Consider the following 17,974-nt stretch of genomic DNA (forward strand, 5'->3'; position numbering starts at 1 on the left):
TTGCATGAGGGGATCCAGAGTACTGTAGGAGAGTGACACAGAATTCAAAAACTTTGCTCCATCTAATTTATGCTCATAATTTATTTAACTTCAGGGACTGTTTTGCTGAACTCATGATGTCCCTAACTGTTATAATAGGGCCCCAGATTTTCTAACAGTGGGGCTTTAGCATTGATCAGCTGCTGAGTTTGAGCTTTTTCACAGAGTGCTTTCTCTCAGTGTCTTGTCTCTTGATGCATTTGAAACAGGCCAAGTGAAGCCTTTTTTGTACTCCGTATTCATTTAGAGGCATTTATTTTTAATCGTAATATATCCACTTAAAGCTTGAATGAACGGATGGGAGCAGAATTGCAGTCTGGCTACAGATTTTGTCTTTTAAAAGGGGTGAAATACAGCACACACACACAGTCTTTGAGTTCCAGAGTAAGCTAATTTATTTCTGCCACTCTGCACAGTAACACCCCGAGCAAGACAGAGAATCTGAAACCCCTCTGATAAACTTCAACTTTCGCTGCATGTGAACTCCTCATCCTGTAGCCCTGAGCTCCGCAAAAGCCTCTGGAATAGGGCACCATTATCAGGTTTTTGGGCCACCCACCCTTTCATTTCCTTTCTCCCGTCTGTTTGGAAAATGACCAAATTTCAAGCTTTCGTAACCTCAGGCTGGAGTTGTCATGGTTAAAACCCCACAGCTGGAGTAGCAAAGCAGCAATCTCCCTAGATAGCACCCAATCCCCATCCCTGCATGCAATGATATCCCTGTTCCATCTGATGCTATCTCTGTAAAATGGGATGTTATCAGTATCCGAGATGATGCTATCCCCATACAGTGTGGAGATATGGGAGTCTAATTCATAGCCACCCCTGCCTAGCCAGAGATATGTGAGCCTCTGCAGGCAAAGCCAGTCCATCTGTGGCTTACTTAGGATGAGGGATTGAATGGAGCTTTATGCTCCTTGGTTCTGGCTGTGTGGCCCCCAGGCCAGAGTTGTCACAGTACCTGTTCATGCTGTATGCTTTAATGAGGACAGGAGAGGGAGATGATAGAGAGTCAATTACAACCTCATGTTGGAGAGTAACACTATTTCACCTTTCATTACACCTCAATGCCATGGGCTAACTGGGTGTCATCAGTTAGTGAAAGGTACTCATGCTGAGAAGGCCACGCTGAGGTCAGTCATGTGTGGAACAGAGGAAAGAGGAAAGTTAGAGGAAGATTTTCAGTGTTTAATCCACACAAAAATGTTTTTTGTAGTAATTTAGCTGGTTGCCTGAAAATGAAACATTTTTACTGTTCATACATTTTTACTGTTCATACACAAATTGTTTTTTATCCTTTGGTTTTTTTTAAGGCAAAGAAGATATAGTTACCTTAGGACAGAGCCATTGATTTCAGTCTTTATGCTAAGCTAAGCTAAACGGCTGCTGACTGTCGCTTCACATTTACCATAAATCAGAGTGGTATTGATATTCTTGTCTAATTCTCAGCATAAGGGTGGATAAGCATATTTCCCAAAATGTTGAAATATTCCTTTAATTTGCTGTTGATGTTGTTTGCTGTGAATGCAAACCCAGCACTTCCTTCATGCTCACCTATTCTCTTACTCTCTAAAATAAGCTGCTCAGGATTTCTTGTCTCTAACATGAATACTTCACTGCACATTTTTCACATTAAAAGGCTAGCAGGAAAGGGCATAATGCCTCACTTTTCTGGTCGGCATTTAATCTGAAAAATATGCAGGCACGCTTGAGTTGAATTGAGGGTAACTTAATAGCTATTGAAAGAAAGTGGAAAGTCGAAGTAATTGGGAATAGTTAGTGAATGAAAACAGTATTTCTGAGGGAGAGAGAAAAGAGAGGGTATGGCACGGCTCTGTTGGTGCACTGAAATGTACATTATGCTAAAATTTACCATTTGAGTGATTAAAGATTTCCATTCTCCATCAATATTTTATACCAAGCCCTTACTCGCAGTCATCTTGTATTTATGGTAGCCACGTCTATGGCTGTTATTGGAATACCATCTTTTATTTAAGAATTTACAGTATCACCTTGATTTATTCTGATTTATTCCCAGATGAAACTGTGTGTGATGCCTCAGTCCATTGCCTGCCTACTAGAACAGAAGGGGAACAAGTGAAGTCAGACTAGGAAGGAATTTATAATTTCTACCTTTTGTTCTTCCCAGATTCGATGGACCAAGACAGCCGGCAGTGTGTCGGACCGCTTCCAGGACTCCAGTGTGTTCAATGAAACACTGCACATCGCAAAGATCCTGAGGACCCAGGGAGGTCGCTACTACTGCAAGGCTGAGAACGGCCTTGGCTCGCCAGCCATCAAGTCCATCAGGGTGGACGTGTACTGTAAGTCTGAACTCACATGGCAGAAAATTCAACCATGCTTTATAAAGACACCCAAGTGAGGCTGACTGGAAATGGTAAATTGCCCAGAAGTGTGACTATCAGAGTTCGTATCTGTGTGTTTCCCTGTGAAGGACCAGCCATGGTGTCACTTTTGTCTTCTGCTTAATTCTCTGCTCGGACAGATTCCTGACAGCCATGACCCTGAAAAGGTTTCTATTCACAGCTCTGGTTATGCAACAAAGTCAGTCTCTTAGCAGTGTAGTAAAACATACTATAGTGAAGCTGGCAGCACAGTTTGACTTTTTTTTAAATAACCAGTATATTCCACTTAAATGATTTCAAATCCTGTACAAAAATATATTATTCCAAGTGAAAGTCCAGCAATATATATATTTTTTTTTTAATTCGCCAAAAAGCATTTTACATTTGTATCATTTGGTACAAGAAACTGAACACAGACAACTGCAGCACACACAATTAGTGCTGACCAGTGTGTAACAACATGAATAACCCAATATAGCAATATGTTCCATATTTCTGCTGTAGATGAAAATGTAGTTATTCAGAGATAGTGCATCCAAAGAGACCCCTGCGCTCTCCTGAGAATGTTAATTAAGCTAAAACGCTTCTATTATCCTGACATAGCCATCGACTGTAAGTGCAACCTCTTTATTTTTAAAGTATCTGTACGACAGATGGGCAAGGTTCGTTAGCATTCATCAAAGACAAAGGTGATTTAGTGTTATTGTTTTTATTGATTCGGAATCGATTGTCCTATTTCACCTTGTGAGTGGTGGAACAGTGGCAAGACAGAGGAGCCGCTGCCCTTTTCATCGTGGCCGGAACCTCGGACAGCCTCCAGCCCACCCTTTTATGGTTGTTTGTGCTCACAGTCAAATTAGGAGTTTATATGTAGGTGTCCCATAATCATCCGTATGAAAGTCAGATTACTGTTTCAGTTTTAAGAAACTCTCCTGAGATGCACTTAAAATCATGTGTTTGGAGATCTCTAAGTCTGCCTCCTGAATTTTTCACTACCGTTTCAGTCTTTGCTCCCTCAATAGCACTCTCTCAATCTCTGCTTTCTTCTTTATGCCAAGCTGCAAACTAAAAAATTGAAAATTGATGACCCTCCTGCCCTTAATTTGTTGCCAAACACCCAGTTTTCAGTCACAGAGGAAAGAAAGACGTAGTGGAGCAGAACGTTTCTGAACTAAATAAGACGCCCTTGAGCCCCCTCCAGTCCACAACACTCTTCCAGTAAAACCTACGTTCATTTGATGCATGTTTGAATAGAAACATTGGCCTCTCCTCCCCTCCTCTCCTCTCCTCTCCTCTCCTCTCCTCTCCTCTCCTCTCCTCTCCTCTGCTCTCCTCTGCTCTCCTCTTATTCCTGCCTCTCGGTGTGTGAGCCACATCCTTGTACCTGTTTATTTGGACTGACACGGGCAGAGGTTGTGGAATTGAAACTTGTTTAGGTAGCTTGTGGAAGGCCTTAGTGGAGCAGCAGAGCAGGGGCTGAACGCTTCTCAGCAGCTGACAGTCAGAGCCTCGTTCCCTCTGTGCACCATTTCACCTTGGCTGCGCTAAAGAGCTGGAGGAGCAGACGTGGAAATGAAGCCAGATAACACACTGGAGACAGAACCTGAGGATAATCAGAGAGCGTGGTCCCTAGATGAGCATCATCATCTGGCATTTGGAGGTCAGAGTTTTCATGCTGGTTAGGACGAGATAAAGCGTCAGCACATTTAAACAAAGTGTGCAATCCATTAAAACTGAAAACTTGTATATATGTTGCAGCATCACAGGGACTTGCTGGGAGCTCAGAAAACTAGAACTAACTAGATTAACAAAATTAGAGAGATGATATATGATATATGATATATAGATGAGAGATAAATACAATATATATACATTACAATATTTTAGACTAGGTAAGCTAGTCTTGCAAAATGCTTGTAGGTATATTTTTCTATACAGTATAGAGGCTTCATATAGTAGTATATATGGTGTAGAATACTATGACAGATATAAATGGAAAAGACCTTCATGTAGCATATTAAGTAATATGATATAAACATACAATAAACAATATAGTAATACTATAGCTTTATTATATAGTGATACCAGTGAAACAGTCTAATCATATATATGTATACACATATTTTTTATACCGTTTTATCCCGTTGACGTCCTTGCATCTGGCCTTGCTACACAGTATGTGTGTACTTCATTAGCTGGCACACTGCTATGTTGCACATCCAGCAAAAGCACATCATTCCTCCTGAGCAATGTTATAACTGTCCCCTGGGGGCGAATTTAATTGATGGGCCTCTGCAGTACGAGCTATTTTTAGTGGCTTGCAGCTACGATTTTTAATTAGTGCTAAAACTGGTGTTTTGGAGCTGGACCTCCAAACAACAACACCTTGAATTACGTTTGCTGTCTCTTTCGGATGTATCTGGCGTGTGCCCGTTCATGCCACTCGGTTTACATCTAAGAAGTAACGCTAGCAGTTGTAATGAAATGCACCATTACTGCAAAAGGAAGATATTCTACATAACCAGACAAAGGGCTCCAGCATGTTTTACATTAAGAGGCTTAAAACCTGAATGATCGTTCTCCAGTCTCTTCCTTTGGTTTTCTTTTGAGACCATTTATTTGCTTCTGCTTCCTGGAATTAAGGGTCTTGTTTTCAATTTTCAAAATAAACACTAGAGATCTTATTCATATATGCAACTTTATTAGATCAAAGTGTGTTTTCTGGAAAAAAAAATCATAGAAGCAGGCTCTGCCTGCTTGACTCAGTTTCAGTGAAATTAAATGAAAGAAATAAGAAAGGCTAAATGAAAGTAGATAGATAAACATGAAGACCGACACACAGACAGGAAAAGTTTGAGTTATCTGTGTGCAGCCGATGAAAACAGGAAGGATAATTAATGGTAATAACTGACCTCTGCAGCTCAGAGGAGGTGATATTAGCTATACAGCCAGCTCAAAGCTAACGTATTTACAAAGCTCAGAAGTCCATCTAAGCACATTTTATACCTGCTGACACCTCAGTTGTGTTTGTCCGCAGTTAGGTCTGTAGGGAAAGTCCTCTGCAAAGTTAATAAAGAACCTTGCCCAACTCCTACACTGATCGATTTTAAGCTTAAGATGCTCACTTCTTTTTCCTACAGGGGAGTCTTTTCAGTGTTTTCATTTAATTTCACCTGCATTAATTTTGCTGCAGCATCTAATGTTTCATTGAGTGACTGATCGAGGAGGGCTTAAGAGTTCTGCAGGGGCAGCTTATTGCAGGCTCAGAGAGTTCATTGACCATTGCCGGCACAATATATGTGAAAGAGACTTGGCAAGAGGAAAATGTGCACCCAAGTGACAGACAAGAAAGATCATCTGTTAGGAAGCCGCTTTAGGGCAAGAAACATTCCTATTCACAGTATATTGCTAATGAATTTTACACCGTTTTCAAAACACATACTGTTGACGTGATTTGGTTAATTAGTGCTCGTATTATTAGTTGATTAACCAGAAGTGCCCAACATTTGTTTTGTTTTTTTTGTCTTCACAAATGTGCGGATTTGCTGCTTTTCTTTCTACTGTTGGTCAGACAAGGCAAACAATTTGAAGACGTCACCTCCGTCTCTGGGAACCTGCCATGGACATTTTCCACTATTTTTTAACATTTTAAGAACTAATTGTTCAGTTCATTCAAATAATTGTATTTTGGCAAATAACTGACGTATTAATGAATACTGAAAATAATAGCCAGCTGCAGTCCACTTTTTACTGATAAACAATACAATCGAACACAATTCAAGTCAGTTACTGGTGCCCAAACATACGGGTTGTCAAATTAACTCAGGGGGAGTGAAACAGAATGATTTCAGCTGATGGAAAAATGGAAAATAAATTGCCGTGCCTTAAACCTGCTCAGTCCAGGTCAGCATTTACTGTACAGGTTGTGATAAAGGACCACTTTAAAACTCACTTTAAAATGGTCTGAACAAACCTGGCAACTCTGAATAAATTGAGAGCACAGAGATACAGAGCGGAAGAAAAAAAACAAACACGCAACCAGCTTTTTAGCAGGAGAGAAATAGCTGTTTGTACCATTTGTCCATATGCTAATGTTGGACAGATGATATTAATGTTGTCTGCCTAGTCAGCCAGTCCCAGTTTGTCAGCGACTGTGAAATAGTAAGAATCAGGTGGTGCATATATTGTGAGAAACAACCTACTGGACTGTAGATATCATTTTACTGAAGCTTTCACACATATCTTGCCTCTTCCCTGATATTTCTCACTACATTCCTTCAAAAGAAGGATTAGAATAAGACAATAGCCTGCTTTCTCTGTGTTATCTGTGGAGGGACTTACACAGCCCTTAGTCCACACGGCTGGTGCACAAGCCAGAGAATTTTAATGAGGATACTGTGTGTTTGTGTGTGTTTGTCAGCACATGGACTGGAGTCTGAGCTGGAATCATTTTTTGGCAAGAACAGCGTTCATCTAGATTCGAGATGTGTGAATGTGTGTGTCCATTTCTTTGTGTGCTCATGCGTGCAAGAGGAAATAAAAATAGAGGCTGCCCATTGGGTTCAAGCACATGCTTATGCATGAACACACTCTCCACCAGTGAGGTCCTGACTCACACACACATGTCAAAGGCTCAACTTGCCTTGGCATACGCCTTCTCAGCTGTGCAACGCTGTGCAGCAGCATGCGGTGCAAGGCCGACTTGGGGAACTGTGTCTGCTTTATGTTTGCCTTCCATCGATGGAGTTCATGAAGGAGCTCAGAGACCAAACAGCAGCTGATGGTGTTTGTTTAGCGGCCGTGCAGGCTTTGCTTTATCCAGTCGGTCAGTATAACTGCCTCTTCCTATCTCATCAGGTGTACAATTCGTGCTGCCCTGCTGCAAGGTGCCTGAGTAAATGTGAAAACACTGACTCACACACTATGGCAAAAAAAAACAGTGAGTTTTGACTGAGGCTTATGCAGCTCCTATTAACTCCTGTATTCCTTCATTACTTGTATTTGCACCCGGGGCTTGTATTTTTATACCCTGGAGAGGCTCTTTTAAAGTAACTGGGTAATATATTTGGGTTTATTCAGAGGGCTGTGTGGGATGGTCATCTCAGGGGAGCCCATCGATTAGCGGGTTCAGTTGGAAGAAGCAGGTGCTAGAGGCAGGTTCAATGGGTTGTGTTGTGACTCAGATTGAAAGACGATGCTATATTTAACTGGTGGAGCAACTTCTGGTCGATTGGACAATTGTTGCTCGGGGAGGAATTTGGTGAATAGTCAGTTCACCTAACCTGCACATCTTTGGACTGTGAGACACGCGTGTACATGTGGAAAATTGCAAAAAAAAAAAACCCATCAAACTAAATGGGTGTGAAATATAGCAATTTTTTTATTCCATCCATTTCGAGCACAAACTGAATTCAAGCATTACAAAACCTCACATGACATCTCCATCATCAAAAAACAGTTATGTGCCAGAAATGTTTGAAGAATGCCTTCTTAGCATCCCAGTATGATGTGATCCTGTGATACAAGGTGATGTATTATACAATCTTCTGAAAAGATCCCATAATATATGTAGACAAAGATATATGTGCAGCGGCTCTTAAGTGCTTTTGGATGTAAATGACCTGGTGTGATGAATGGTGTGATACAGCCACGGTGAGTTATCTGAGGCTTGTTTGAATCAGGACAGAATGAATCAGCACATTATGTGTACATTATGTAAATGTTTGCTAGTGTGGTTAATGGAGGTAAAACCAGTTCACGACTGCCCATTACTCTTTCAAGGACTTGCTCTGGGGAGGGGCCCTTCCCTTAATCAGAGCAGTGGAGTCAACCTCATCTCTTCCCTCTGTTTTTCTCCCCATCAGGAGCTTAAAACATACTACAATGTGTTTGTTCTGTGTATGCTAATATGATTATCTCTCGCTGAATTTCATTCTTATCTCCCTTTTGTTTTTCAACATTTTGTCTCTGGGTGAGGAAAGGCCACAGATGATATACTGACGGTTATTATTTATCTTTTAGCCAGTCTTTTGGATATAGATTTAAAAAAAAAATCCAATTACAAGATTTTAATATACAGTAAAATTTGTGATGAATAATGATGATATTGATCTGAAAATCTGCTCATTTATATAACGGTGGCAGAAAAAAAGAAATGTAAGAAGAACAGCATTTAATGATTGCCTGTGAATGATAAGAAGTTGTTTGAAGTAGTCTCACAAGGATTGAAGTCTCGAAATGTTCTAAGGCAAAAATTAGTTGAAGAATATTGCTTAAACAAACACTGTATGCACAGCTTTGGTTTGTGCAGTATTACCAAAGAAGACCAGGGAGACAACAAATGATTTACTTATTTATTTACTTTTTTAGGGACGTGAAACAATGGAAAAGAAAAAGAGAATCAGTAATGATTGTATGAAATATAACGTCCTACAGAACGCTAGAGGCGTTCATTAAAGACACTATAAAATGTCCTCATTACTCCTTAAAATGATGTAATTCCTGTTGGAACAGGATGTTGTGACGGGGACAAAATGCAGTGGGAGATCATTCTAAACTGTAAACCAATGACTCATCTGTTTTTTAAAAAAAAGGAAGTATTTAATTTGATATAATGTCCAGCGTATTTATAAATATGAGATGTCTCTGGTAGAGTATGAGGTCACTGTGATTCACTAGTTGGCACAATGTTTAAATGCCAATTTTTTTTTTTTTAGTGTCTTTAAAGAAATACGGCCTTCGCTTGTTCATCAGACATTACGTCAGCATCACCTGGAGGCTGAACTGCTGTCGAGACAAGCACACAGCAGGTGGACATTTTTTAAGTCAGTGTCTTTTCACTCACTGCAGTCATATACTATATTATACCCAATACACACACCACACACACACATACACACGCCAACATATCGTTCTCTAGCCTTCAAGATATCCTACACTCCATTTATTCTATATGAGTACACAGTTAATGTTATTACTATTATTATCACATTTGAAAAATAAGCAGTGAGTCATCACTAGAAATACATATGGTTGCTGTTTTATTTAAAGGAAATCATCTCTCAGGAAAGACCTCCCATGCTTGGTTGCTGTTTGCCCAGACCAAACAAAGACGAAGGTCATTAGGCTGAAACCAGAAAAGAACTCCATCATGTCACTGCTGCTTCGCCTCCAAGTCTAATGGCTGGTTTCTAGGTGGTGTTGTTGTTGTTTAGACCACTGGTCTGTGCCCTGCTTGTTTTCTAGGGAGATGAATTAGAGAGGAGATGTGCTGAGGCAGACGCCACTGTCTGAGGGAGAGGATGAAGAGGAGATTCATTACTACTCATCCCCTAACACATACTCACACACAAGTACGCGCACGCACACACACACACACACAGAGCAGAGCTGGGCCTCATTATTTCCTCATCTCCATCACCAGGAGGAAGTGAGGGGTTACAGGCTCTTCTGTGAGGCTGCTGACGTCTGCCCCTCCATTTATCACACACATTGTCCACGTGTGCAAACACGTACGCACACTGGTCTTCTGCACACACCTACAGACGTGCGGTGTTCCTCCATAGACAACATAATTGGAAAAGCACTGTCACTGAGGAAGATGGAGGTGCAGCAGTTCTAAGTGTGCTGCAGCTTTCTGAACACAGCTCCAGCTCTTAAAGCAACAGTTTAAACAGCACAGTCAAAGCGCAGGATGACTTCATCCAGCTGGAGGGGAACATCATCCCCTCTGTGAGCTTTAACATCACGTATTGCCACAGCTTTGACTTCAAGGGAAACGGTGCAATCAAAAGTCAATAGTTCGGCTCTGGGAGTTTGTTTATAGCACACTTTTCACTGCAAATTATCAAAATCATTTTTTTCACACATTAGCAGCCAGTAGCTCATGGGGACAAGGCCACTTTACTGTACATTAGTGCATTATCTTACAATGCTAGCAAGATCATTGTCCTCTGTATCCTTTTAAGCTACTTTCTTACCGAGAATGTCACATGCTGTATTGTTCACTGTCGCTCCATTGACTCCATTTGGCTTTGCTACTTTAATTGGCAGTAATTACACCTAACCAGGCCTGATGACTGTGGGAGCTAGTTACCATTACCTTAATGCTGAATGCATACCCTATGATGGCTCAAGAGAAAGAAAGAGAGAGCGAGTATGTGTGTAAGGGGCTGGGGAAGTCAAGCAAAGGAGACTTTATAGAGAAAGAGAAAGAAAAGCAGCCCCCCCGTCCCTATAGTAGAAATTTAAGTTCACCTTAACACAGGAATGTGGAAATGCCTAATGAATAATTCAGCACTTGTTACACAGTACCACAGAGGCATGCCAAGCAGCAGCTATGGCAGGGGTGGTGTGTTGCCCTTTACAAACCTTAACCCAACTTGTCCAACACCCCCCTCACTGTGTTCCTGGCAGAGACAGAGGAGTAGCCTTTATACACCCCCGATCTCAAAGGTCTGTCCTTTTACAGTGTATTAAAACAGTTGTTTTGACCCTTGGCAACTGACCCACTGATTAAATTTCAATTCCAAACTTCAAATATTAAAGCCTGGATGGGGAGTTGTGTAATGAATTGTACCCAAGACATACACACACACACACACGCAGTGTCGCCTAACTTAATAAAACTGCAGTGTTTTATTAGAGATTTTACCACAGGGATTTGGATATTTGTTGTTCTATTCATGTAACCAGAACAAAACACTTCTATAATCTTTTCTCTGTCTCTGTCTCTCTCTCTCTCTCTCTCTCTCTCTCTCTCTCTCTCTCTCTCTCTCTCTCTCTCTCTCTATATATATATATATATATATATATATATATATATATATATATATATATATATATATATATATATATACACCTTTCAGTCTAGTCATCTGATCATGTGTGAGGGGCAGCCTTAACATTCCTCTAGACAAGCAATCACTAGCAGTGTTAGAAATCATATATCTTAAATGCTTCAAATTAATATCTCAATCTGGTTATTCTCATGCATGCATATGCATGGGGCGAACTGAGAAGGCTGTTATTTAGATGATATGATAGGCTGTCACTGTACTCTGCAGTCCATCATAAAATGTCATAAGAGCCATAAAGTATCGATCAGTGCTGGATCATCAGCCGTGTTTGCGTTACCGCTTTAATTATGTGGTGAGATGCACTTATCTGCCTTATTATATGATGTGTCCAATCTCTGTTGGTATTTCTTCAACACAGAAAGGTGCGTTACACTGTCACAGTCAGACATAACACACCGACCGAAAGTGCTCCTCCCTGCATTCTGTCCTCTCCCTCCTTTTATCCCCACAACAGCACCGAGAGCGATGCAGCACATGAAGCTGCTCACACTCATATCTCACGTCTCAGAGAATGATATTCAGTTTACTGAGATATCTCTGTTACACAGGCGCCATCGTCAGAGTGGACTTATTACAGAAATAGATGCATCATGCCCTCGCCCACCCTCCAAACACATCCGTCCACCACCACAATCACACTTAAGTATGAAGCTACGGCTGACACCGAACAGATACAGCTAGCAGGAACTAGTTATTGTCGAGTGTAGCCATGAGATAGAGGTCACTGTTGCCAAGGGGTTGAGAGATGGAGGGAAAGGAAATGTTCTGACAGTAAATTACATGCCGCATTCACATTTTCCATCAGAGGCCTCCGCATGAGGTGGATGTTATACTGTATATCACCAATATGGCTTATTAACCTTTTGACCCACATAAATGAAATGCATTAAAGTGCTGCATTCAGCAAACTGAAATTACACACCATCTGTATCGTGTTTTATTTTTACTGTCTTATTTGATATAGTGTGTTTGCACTCTGTATACTGATATACTGTAGTATATTGGTTGCGATTTTAGGTCTTCTTACAGTGCATTAATCCCACGCATTATGCATTAGAGTGGAAATATCTCAGACGCTGAGTCTCATGTTCAGTCCTCTCTACACATTATCTCTTTCTTTCTTGTTTTTTTTTTTTTTTAATTTATCCGACCGTTCCGGTGGTATTTCTTTTTTTTTTTTTTTTAAATCACTCAAACTCCGCATACGCAATTTGATGGCCATTTAATCTGCTTTGAGACACATTTTCAGCAGCCAGTCTTTATGTCTGAAAGAGCCAGAATATGAGTGCACCTCTTATTGCTTCCTATTTATGTGGAGGTGGCTCTGCTTTTTGTAAGGATTTGCTTTTAGAGTCCAACTTCTAAAAAAGAGACTTGAAGGTGAGGTCCTTCACAGGGCAGGCTGCCAGGTAACAACTTCCTTAATCGCTTATGCTTCGTGCCCATATTTCTACAAAAAAAAAAAAAAAGCCCTATAAAGAGAGCAAGTCACCCTTATTTGGAACAAATGTAGGCGACAGCTGCTATACACTATCATCACCTCATTAACCCTACATCTGGATAGCAGCAGTTTTGAAGTTTTAACATGCTCTCAAGCCTCCTTTTCCTCTTTTTGTCTCTTTTCTCTGACCGTGACCCCTCGCTTTCTCTCTCTTCCTGTCTCTTGGCACAAAATAAAAGCAAATCGCATATGTGTGACATCACAGCGGCTGTTTACTCATGAAAGAGGTTGCACAAATGTCATTCATATCAGCGGCTCCCGCCAGTAATCAAGCTGCGACAGTGATTAAGGTGAAATTAATCGCTGGCCTCTGTCGCTCACGGCTGACAGCCTGGGAGCGTGATAGGTGTTCTCTTCCCAGGTGACTTCAGCAGATCAGGCGTAGAGAGTGAAAGACATCAAAGCCAAGAAAAAAATAGAAAAACCCACATTAGATTAACCCCCGAGAGACAACCCCAAAAAAGGTGTGTGTATGGGTCTGTGCAAGGATGCTGGTGTCTGTGTGTGTGTGTCTGTGTGTGGGTGGCTGGGTGTGGGTAGGTTGAGTGAGGTAATGCGTGTGAGTTTTTGTGCAGGTGTCATTTTTTTTTTTTTTGGAGAGGGTTGGGGGACATGAAAGGAAGGAGCTATGGTTTGATGTGATAATGAAGCACCTTCTTTAGTCTTCATCTTCTCTTTTATCCAAACCACTCACTTGTGCCTATTTGTCCAACAAATGTTTTGGTAGCTCTATAAAGCAGAAATCTGCCTATCTGCTGTTCAAACCGGAATATCAACATCTTCAGGTTTTGTTTGAGTTTTTCCTCACTTGAGAGAAAAAAAGTAGAGACTGGCGATAAAAAGAATGTTGTACTTTTTTTCAGCTTGCCTTGTGAGACTTCCTCTGACTCACACAGGCGATGCGTCTAGCGTTTCCACATCCGTGTGTCATGCTGCCCCCCCCCCACCCCCCGCGTCTTAATATCAGAGAAACTCAGAGCTTTGAGACTTGTCATGGTTGGTGAGAGTGAGCAGGAGTGATGCTGGGGTTAGCTCGCTGGAGCGTTTAGCTGTACATGGGCAGATTTACCGGCCTGTGAACCCATAAACCTGCAATTACAAACCCTAACAACTCTGGCGCAGGCGGCCTGTACACCGCAGTTTTCCTCTGGGCTCTGGGATTTAAGCTTCACAATCAGTCAAGCGTGACTTCAGAAGCTAATTGCACAAGAGTGACACACACACACACAACATCCTTACGGGAGAAAGACTGATGGTGGAGGTGGAATTTTGTTTGAAATTCATCAAATTTTAATCCAGTGCATACATTTCCATATTTCCATATTTATCTCTTTGCGCTCCTAGCATCCACTTCGTCTCTGAACATCATTTTGGCCCTATTAATAGCTCAAACTGCTCCCTCCTTAATACACTAACACACTCACACTCTTGTCACCGCAAGGGGAAAAAAAAACAACCTCCTATCAGGTCCAGCTCTCAAAGACACGTGTATCACAAGGTAGATAGGGCTGTCAATGAATCACTCCATTTCTGCCACACTTGGTAAATTGACTGTTTGATGCAGGAAACAGATGAGAGGGAAGCTGGGAAGAGCCAGAGATAAGATGTAGGATTCATACTCTCCTCTCTATAATGAATCAGTGTATTTACTTAGAGCAATCTGCTCCTCTAAAATGGCCCTGCAATCGCTCTGTCTTCTCTGAAGCGTTGTCACCCCCCTCCCCTGTTTTCCCCCACCCCCCAAAGGTAATTGCTCTTACCTGAGACACTGTAATGGATCCTGGATGAAGTATTGACCGCTGCTAGATTTTGATTAAGGGGCTGTAGGGCAGAACATGTCTTTAATGAAACTGAGGAATCAGCATTCTCTGGCTGGTGCGTCGAGGCTGGATGCTGTGCTCTGTGGCCCACAGGCACCTTGATTAGGACCTGATCCTCAGCAAATCCAGGGGTGGGCAGCTACTGAATTAAAAGTGATGAATTCATCCATTAATATTACCTCAGGCATGTGTAGTTTTTCTCTGGAGGCTTATAATCGTTATAGATTTGGATATTCATTTACTGTAAGCTGTTTGCACTCTCACTCACATGCTCACACACCGGCTCTCTTGATCACTCAATCATCCACCTTGTTGCTCACTCACTGATACACTAACTCGCTCATTAATACACTCAATCACTTTCCCCTTCATATGCAAAAGGTCAGCCTTTATCAGTTTGAATTTTAGCGTGAGGGATAACTTGCATTAGCTTCTCTCATCCTCTCCCTTAAATTGCCTTTTTGCTCTTGTTAAAAACTGATTGCATCTCGGACGGAGATGAAAGGGAAACAGCTAGCTCCCCACATTCTTTGAGCGTGCAAATGGACATAATCTAAAAGGCGAGTATTAGCATGCTAAAAGACACCACAGCTATGATGAACACCATTTGCCAAGGCTTAATGTGATAGCCGGGTAAGATGATTAACTTTGAATCCATTTAATCAACCACAAGCACTTTCTCAAATAACCAACTGTCTAGTGTTGGGGCAAAACTTCCCTCAGATCTGTTGGGAAATGGGTAGAGTAGCAGATGTGTCAAATCACAGAGTGCGGAAATCAGAGCGGAGGCCAGTCAGACATTACTCTTTGAAGTGACGGGCGTCAGACATCATTTTGCGCACAGTGTTTGTCATCCTCGCTCATGTTTGAAGCTCACAATGGAGTGCTACTTGGAACACACAGCAGCTCGCTCATTGACCGGGAAGTCAATGTGCCCTTGGGTTGTATCCTATTGACTTAAGTAGTTCAAGTCGCGGGCCTCTCACCTTCTCTTGCACATCGACCCCTGTGTGCATGCCGATAACTGGCTCTCCTAATGCAATGAGAATTCTGACCCCTTCGGTCAGACCTTTCACCACAATCAAGCAGCATGGATTGAGGGAGCTTATATTTGTGTTCTCTGATAATATAAAGATCTCATACCTGATTTGCTTATCACCACTACAACAGCTTAGCAAATACATATTTATGCCTGAAATGTGGTCAACGTGATTGACTGATGGACCGACGAGAAATTCTGGAGTCGTCTATCGGTTGAACGAACGACTCATGGAAAAGTGTTTATTGATAGTTTCCTCCTTTCTGTGTGCCCCCCCCCCCCACAGACCTTGATGACCCGGTGGTGACGGTGCACCAGAGTATAGGAGAAGCTAAGGAACAGTTCTACTATGAGAGGACTGTGTTCCTGCGTTGCGTGGCCAATTCGAACCCGCCTGTCCGCTATAGCTGGCACCGTGGGAGAGAGGTCCTGACGCAGGGCTCAGACAAGGGCGTGGAGATCTACGAGCCGTTTTTCACACAGGTAAGACAGAGGCAACATGGATGAAAATAGCATACGCACTGGCTTGAGGACTTTGGCAATCCTGAGTCTTTTCATGGTGTTTTAAGTTGGTTGCCTTGAAGACATGCAACTATTGCCCTTCCTCTCCAAAGTAATACTTGTGTTAACTATTGACTGCTGTCTGTGAGCCAAATTAGGTTTTACTCTGCTCTACAGAGAGAGAACAAATAAGCTGATACAGAAGTGAGAGGATGTGAAACAAGCATAATAAATGTTTGATGTCATAGCACAAAATAAGTTCATCAGGAGCTAAATTTGGCAAAGCTCTTTCAGACACTGCTCTCTCATATTAAGAGATGCTCTCATGACCAGTATTATGTTGCCATTGTGGCATCCTTCTGAAGGAAGGAAGGGAAAAAAATCTCTTGCAAACATTTTTGTTACAACTAAAGCAGTTTTTTTTTCTCTCACCATGAGAGGGTGCTTGTATTACAATGCACGTTTGTTTGATTTTGTTGTTGATTTTTCAGCCACATAGGCAGCATTTTGTTTTTTGCCTCAACGGAAGTGGAACAAAAAGATTGTGTTTACTGCACACTCATGAATGATCAGGCGTTCCTGAGAACTGCCTTCAGTCCATTTCAAAAAAGAAAAATGCACATAAAGCAAACCAGCATATCATAGCAATATCAGTAATCAAAATTCTGATCCATTGTATTACAGTATGGTAGAGAATGGAGAGTCATGCTTTACATATACTCTAGGGCTTTCAACAGACGCTACAAGTATGTAAGTGATGACCTTTATCAAGTGCAATAACATGTCGTCACATTACTCACACACTCTTACTGCATGTGTGCATTTGCATCGTGAAATACTGTAATAATAGTGTTGCTTTTAGAGTTTGTAGCATTGGGGGTTTGCTTTTTTTTGCACCTCAAACCCTAACACTACCCCTTGCTGTGCTATGGGGAGGTAAAAGTTGTACTCATTAATCCCTATGAATAGCAATATCAGTTTCACTAAGTCCAGTTTCACAAACTTGCAGACGCAGAAGGATTGGGTTCTCTCCACAATCAGCTCCCGCAACTGAGCGAGTGGATTTTCTTTACAATCTGAAAACTTAGAGGCTTTGTTCTAAAAAGGACCTTGCGCAGTCAACAAAGAAACTGACTGAGATTGTTCTGTCACTAGTAAGGGAATTGTAGTTTTTGAATTGAGGGAATTGAATGTGATTTGTATGTGGAATTGGGTGTCACGAAGAATGGAAATCTACGAGACAGAGAAAAAGACATACGAGAGGAGAAAAGAGGCTTAAGAAACAGAGAAAGAAAAAGAGAGAGAGGGGGAGAAGGAAGTGAAATTGATGTTTGGCCAAATGGAGAAAGATGGCTGAGAACTAATGGAGTGGGTGAAGGGGTCTGAAGAAGCTGCGCAACTGGGCCTCATCAGACACTCCTCCCGTCTCCATCCTGCTCTTCATACCTCTCTGCTCTTTCCCTCGCTCTTTCGTCCTGCCCTCTATTAAAGCTTTAATTGGGTCTGAAAATTTGAGTGCAACCCAAACCCAGAGATTAGCTTTGTGTGAGTCCAACCCTAAATAAATCCTGACTAAACTCAGAGTAATTTGCTATTATAAATGGCTAATAACATTATTTTTCAACAATATACTTGAACTGGCCTGAAATATCCACAGACAATTAACAAATTCAAAAGTGACCCAAATGGGTTATGTCAAGTCCATTTGAATCCAGTCAGTCCAGGATAAATGTGTTAAATTCATCTTTTTACCTTCCTCTGTCCATTATTCTTTATGCCAGCTTCACTCCAGTGCCCTAGCACCCTTTTCAGCCGAACAAATGTTTTTTATATTCCCTCTGTTACTGTGT

At 41.5% G+C, this 17,974-nt stretch overlaps 1 protein-coding gene across 1 annotated transcript in view; it reads left to right on the forward strand.

The window, feature by feature from the left end:
* The window catches only part of LOC121199417 (MAM domain-containing glycosylphosphatidylinositol anchor protein 2-like), a 149,393-nt gene that overhangs the window by 60,283 nt on the left and 71,136 nt on the right, over positions 1-17,974 (forward strand). Inside the window, exons 3-4 of the mRNA XM_041064067.1 lie at positions 2,189-2,363; positions 15,910-16,106. Of these exons, the coding sequence (XP_040920001.1) occupies positions 2,189-2,363; positions 15,910-16,106 (372 nt within the window). The remainder of the gene's footprint in view (positions 1-2,188; positions 2,364-15,909; positions 16,107-17,974) is intronic.

This window comes from Toxotes jaculatrix, chromosome 19 (assembly GCF_017976425.1).
Source record: "Toxotes jaculatrix isolate fToxJac2 chromosome 19, fToxJac2.pri, whole genome shotgun sequence".
In the NCBI taxonomy this organism is placed as follows: Eukaryota; Metazoa; Chordata; class Actinopteri; family Toxotidae; genus Toxotes; species Toxotes jaculatrix.